The 5602-nt window shown below is 38.4% G+C and overlaps 1 protein-coding gene across 1 annotated transcript in view; it reads right to left on the reverse strand.

Moving 5' to 3' along the window:
• Positions 1 to 5602, reverse strand: part of ATP1B3 (ATPase, Na+/K+ transporting, beta 3 polypeptide) — a 57145-nt gene that overhangs the window by 6765 nt on the left and 44778 nt on the right. Inside the window, 2 exon segments of the mRNA XM_015560412.1 lie at positions 2487 to 2543; positions 4324 to 4508. Of these exon segments, the coding sequence (XP_015415898.1) occupies positions 2487 to 2543; positions 4324 to 4508 (242 nt within the window).

A 5602-nucleotide genomic window follows, 5' to 3' on the forward strand; every position in this document is an offset into this window, starting at 1 on the left:
AGGAGGTCACAGTTCAATTCCCAGTCAGGGCTCACTCCCCAGTGTGGAGCATGCAGGAGGCAGCCATTCAATGATTCTCTCTCATCACTGATGTTTCTATCTCTCTCTCGCTCTCCCAATTCAATAAAAAAGAAAAAAGAAAAAAAAGAAAGAGGCAGGATCAATTACGGAGAGGGGAGCTAATGTCAGAGTTAAGGTCACAGGCTCAAGATTGCCCACCTGTGACAGACTCTTAATTGTTCTCTTGGTCTGTACCTAAATCATACTGTTGGCAGGCTTTTACTTAAACTTGATTTTATACCTTCAGTAAAAATAAACATTTAGAGATGATGAAATATTGAAATGCGTATCTGAATGATGATGAGCTATTTTCGGGTAAAGCATCCATGTCGTATTTTCTAGCATATAAAATGGTACCATATTGGAAACTGTAAGTAACTAAGTACAAGAGTTTATTAATAGCCAATAAGTTCTACTGAAAACAAAATAAAGTTTTAAAAGTAAAATTAATGTATTTTCTTTTATACAATCCTAATTCATAAGCTACTTAAAGAATACACATCAAATGTTCTAACTAGCGATTATTTCTGGTTAGCATTTACCAATTTTTTTCTTCTGCATTAAAAAGATTTCCTCAAATGGACATGATTCATTTTTGTAAGGAAATAATATACCAAAAGAATGAGTGACACAAACATGTTAAAGGCTACCTGTAAGAGCATGTTCTGTCACCAGTGTTTGTGCAGCAAATGTTTCCATCTGCCCCACAGAGACACTAAAATGTATGGACTCCTGATCGAGCTTCTCTGACTAGCCTAGGAGTAAAACGCAATTTTACCAGCATTTCTTCCAATCCCATGTGCTTTTTCTCAAAACAAAATATTTCCCAACTAAAAAAAAGCAAAGCAAAAAACCCCATCTGTTTTGATTACTTTATGTACTTTACACATAACAAAAATCCTCTGAAATCTGAGTCACTGGACCAGGATTTTTCATTGACATTTCCCCAAACTCTTCTAGAAGCAAAGGACACAGAAATAGATAAACAAGGAGAAAAATCCATTTAAAACCCTAAGGGATGAGTTACATGGAGGTTTTTTATATTGGTCAAAGGTTTATAAGTTTGTTCTTCTGGACTAAATGTGTGTGTGTTTTCCCTTCTTGGTGGTGCTGGCTCTATAGACCACCATCCCAAGCTTATCTATGTTGTCTGCTCACATACAAAAGCAACAGGTCCTGCAGACACAGGTACACTGTCAGGAAATGAGTACTTCTACCTGGCTGAAGCCTAGCAACCCAGCCTCAGGAATTTCTACTAGAAAAATTTGCAAGCAAGGAGGTTCATAAAGAGTCACAAAGTACCGCTTTTCTTTTGTCTCGAGATGATGGTAAATTTTTAGAAGGACTTGTTTATCAGAAAAGCATGGCTTCAATGTAGCATCTGGTTAAGTGAGATTCTGGCTTTTTATCCAGTTTCCTGCTTAGCTGAATATGGCATAAAGAGATAAAGTGAATTGCCTATGGTGATGTGTATACCTCCAACCTAGACGAGAAACCATGCACTTCCCAATTTTTTATTGTACTCAAAAGGATATAGTAAGGATCCTCTAACGCAGAGGTTCTCAAGTGTGGGCCCCAGACTGGCAGCATCACCTGGAAGCTTTAGGTAAAATGTCAATTTTGGGCCTAATCCCAGACCAATGGAGTCAAAAACTTCAAGAATGGAAATCAGCAAGCTCTCCAAGTGGTTCTGCTGGATGACTGAATTTGAGAACCACCGAGCAAGAAGTTTCTGCCCAAATACAATTCCATTCATGGTTAAAAGGAATTACTATTTTTTCCATAAGCAACTTTAGAAGTGATTTCAATGTAATGTTTCAAGTAAAATATTTCTGACACAACTGGAGTTAGAATGTCAATATTTTGCACAATGATATAATTAAATTTAGAACTTAGAAAGTTTCCCCTCAGAACTGTTACCCATTATTTACATATTTGTCTTCATTGCACTTGCAGCATAGAGAGAAAACAAAACAAAAAACTATGAGATGAAAACTGCACAGAACTCTTAAACAAACAAACCCAAAATAATCACACACAAAGTCAGGACAGGAGAGAAAAGCAATGCCTCTACCATGTTGCATTAAATCTCAGGTGTCACTGATGTACACCAATTGATGTACTATTAAGAAAAAAAAATACATGGTAAGACACCATTGATTGTAAAGCCAACCCCAATTTCAGTGTTATTAAGCTGGAAAAAAGGAGCGTCTTAGCAACAATGAACTGTGGCATATGGTGCTGTAAAGCAATGCACGTGAAATCAAATTCACACGAAAAACAAGTCTTTCATTATCACACAGAGAAGGGCTACCCACCAAGCTTGGTGAAATTCTATTCTTCTAAGACTGGCACTGTAAGGACTTTTAAAATGTTCAGACACACTAGAACTTTAACGAAAGTTGGGTTATTTCTTGAATACTAACCTTAGAATTACCAGTGCATTCTATCCTTGGTTGTCCTTGAGGCTTTAATCCAATTATCTAAGGTAAAAAAATTTTTGATTAATTGAAACATCACAAATGTTTACCACAGGAACCAGGAGTGCAAGAGTTGAGATTAACAGTAATTCTGTGTATTGAAAACCCATTACCTGTGTCTTTTATGCTAATTTCATTTTAGAGGGCTAGAATGGACTTTTCAATATAATAATCTTACCAACTGGCTATCTTATTACTGTACTAGGGCAAGTCAGGAAATACATCAGTTACCAAAGAATTGACCAAAGCACAGTATTGCACTTGCTACCCTTAAATTAAAAAACAACCAAACGGACACCTTTAAATTTCATTATTTATATGAGCAAATAATGCAAATGATAAGAATTATAGAGGCACAACATAATTACCTTTTTTCATGAAAATATGTTAGGTCACAATCCTCCCATTTCCATCATGCTTCCAGGGAGCTTGACCAGAGTCCACATCTATCTGTCCCACACAATGCACACACACAAGGGGATAATCCCATTTTAAGACTCTCAGCACCATTCAGTTCTATGGAATAAGGCTACCTGCATGTTTGTAGTTGACATAACTAGCTCTTGTATGAATGATAACAGATATTTATTCATCTATTTTGTGAGGATTTTGGCATTCTGAATTTATATGCATTTTATATGTGCCTGTAAAATGTAAATATTTCTCACAAAAGACACTGCATTATGCTTACTTTGTTAACCTTAATTCTTAACACAGTCTTCCTGGAACACCCTCAATCATTTACTGGTGCCTACTATGTGTCAGGCAGTGTTTCAGAATGACCTCTGGAGTGCTGTGGGATGAACAGACACTGTCACCACTGTCCTTTGGGGGAGGGGAAGGATGGAGCTGGAGGGTGTCAGCATAGGTGTGTCAGGATCTAGCTGGCTCTCCGTCCAGGGAAACTCCTTACTTAGTGCCAACTTTGCTGTACTTAAGACGTAAGCTATACTTTTATTAGGGATGGTAGCAATTTGCTTATTGGATGTGACATGTGAACTCAGGATCTTGAAGGGTCTACACCTATTTATGAACCTACCCTTTCTCTGAGTAAATGTCCAGGAATTACTTCACTTTTCAAGGGGAGACCTTGTGGGCCTCAACAGGGTAACTGTATCAGAACACAACTCTGCAGCATAACGTTCAGAGAGCAGCAGTGCACGGGGGTTAGGGATCACTTCACGGCAGAAGGGACGCAGCTTCCTTTGCACCATGACAGAGAGTGTTATCACTTACATGGGAGAGGACGTTAGCCTTTTAATTTGCTGATGGCTATACAATTCAGGCACCTCTTCTGCACAACATAGCAAAATACTACCAACTGGCTACAACTGAGCTCATTATAATGCAGCTTTATTTGTATTTCTATTATTTAATTGTACAGTATATTACAAAAATATGCTTTCCTACTAAATCTAATCATATATTCCCCATGGGATTTTAAATTGCTTTACAACACAGTATTCAAAGATGATACTAAACATTAACAAAACCATGTTTTGGGCATGACACCCAGAACACCTGCCCCTAGAAGCATTCATCTATGTCTGCGTGCATGCAACTCTCTCCAAAGGGGAAAAGCAGAAGTTGTTTTACTCCCTATACTATGATTAACTTGTGAACCAATCTTGTTTGCCTTCTGTATTAATTTTTCCAAAGGTCAATCAATATCACTGTTAGCCCTTTACACAAGCTATCCCAAATGAGACATTTAAAAAATACTTGCCAGTTTCTTAATAAGGGTATTAGAAAAAGCAGCAATAGCAGCAAAATATGTACATACTCTGTTCATTTTCACAAGAATACAAGGGTGTCCTTGGGAGTAGCCGAAGTTAGGATCATTCTCCCCACTGCATGCTTCAAGTAAGTTAAGAGGAAACTGACATGCTTCATAAACTGGACCCTTCTGTTCAGAGAGGATTCCATCGGTGCAGACTTTAAGATGCTTCTGTGCTTCCGAAGAATATGCTACAAAGGAAACAAATGTGTGCACAGAACAGCCAAAAGAAAGATCTTCAACACATCTAGGAATATATGTCCTCCTTTGGACAATATTCTTGGAAGACAAAAACAGCGAGGCTAATTACTAGATAATTTTAGGGGAAGAATATTAAGTTTGTTCCTTTAACTGTTAAGAGCTATCTAGTGCTCTGAAGTTTACTGCATTTCAACACTGATACACGCTGGATTATAGATCAATATCTTTTGTCATCATGAGGTGGTCCCAGCCATGGCTACAGCATTATCTGAATGACGCCTCTGTTCCTAGCCCAAGATATAACAGTGAGGACCTAAAAAGGTACTGTTGCTGCCCTTAAGGAGCTTACAGTGCAGTGGGGAAGATAGGTGTTAAGTATAAAATCATAATTGAAGGGTCTCAAGATAGACAGTGCTATGCAGTCTATACTAAAAGGACCTGCAACAGAGCCGAGAGCTAATGTTAACTTAGAGAAAGGTGTTGTAGCCGAGATGGAGGTAATTATTGACTCCATTGCTCTATTTTCCTCCACTACACTTACTACCTCCTAATCCATCCAGGGCAAGAGCGCCACAAAGACATTTTTCTTTTGTTTATTGATGGAACCTAGAAGCATGCTTGACACAGAAAAGGCATTCATAAAAGTATGTGTTGAATGAACAGAACTGCAGCTAGAAAGGTGTAGCAGGAAACTACTGTTTTTATTATAGACCTTTCTTTACTATTGGGTTTTTAAACCATGGTCATATCTCACAAAAAATAAGTATATATCCTATCTAATAATAGACAAACATGGTAATTAACCATAACTCTGCTATGCTTCCCATTGGCTAATCAGCAGGATATGCAAATTAACTGCCAACAAAGATGGCGGCCGGCAGCCAGCAGCTCAAGCGAACATGAGGCTTGGTTGCCCCAGCGATGGAGGAAGCCAAGGTTCCCCGCCTGCCACAGCCTATCTCTGAGCTCCGATGCAACACTGTTGCAATTACAGAAGCTAAACAAACCACAGATACCTGATTTCAGCCAGCTGGCCTCAGAGCTGGAGCCGCAACAGTGTTTCAATGATAGAAGCCAAACAAAG

The sequence above is a fragment of the Myotis davidii genome, unplaced genomic scaffold (assembly GCF_000327345.1).
Source record: "Myotis davidii unplaced genomic scaffold, ASM32734v1 scaffold73, whole genome shotgun sequence".
In the NCBI taxonomy this organism is placed as follows: Eukaryota; Metazoa; Chordata; class Mammalia; order Chiroptera; family Vespertilionidae; genus Myotis; species Myotis davidii.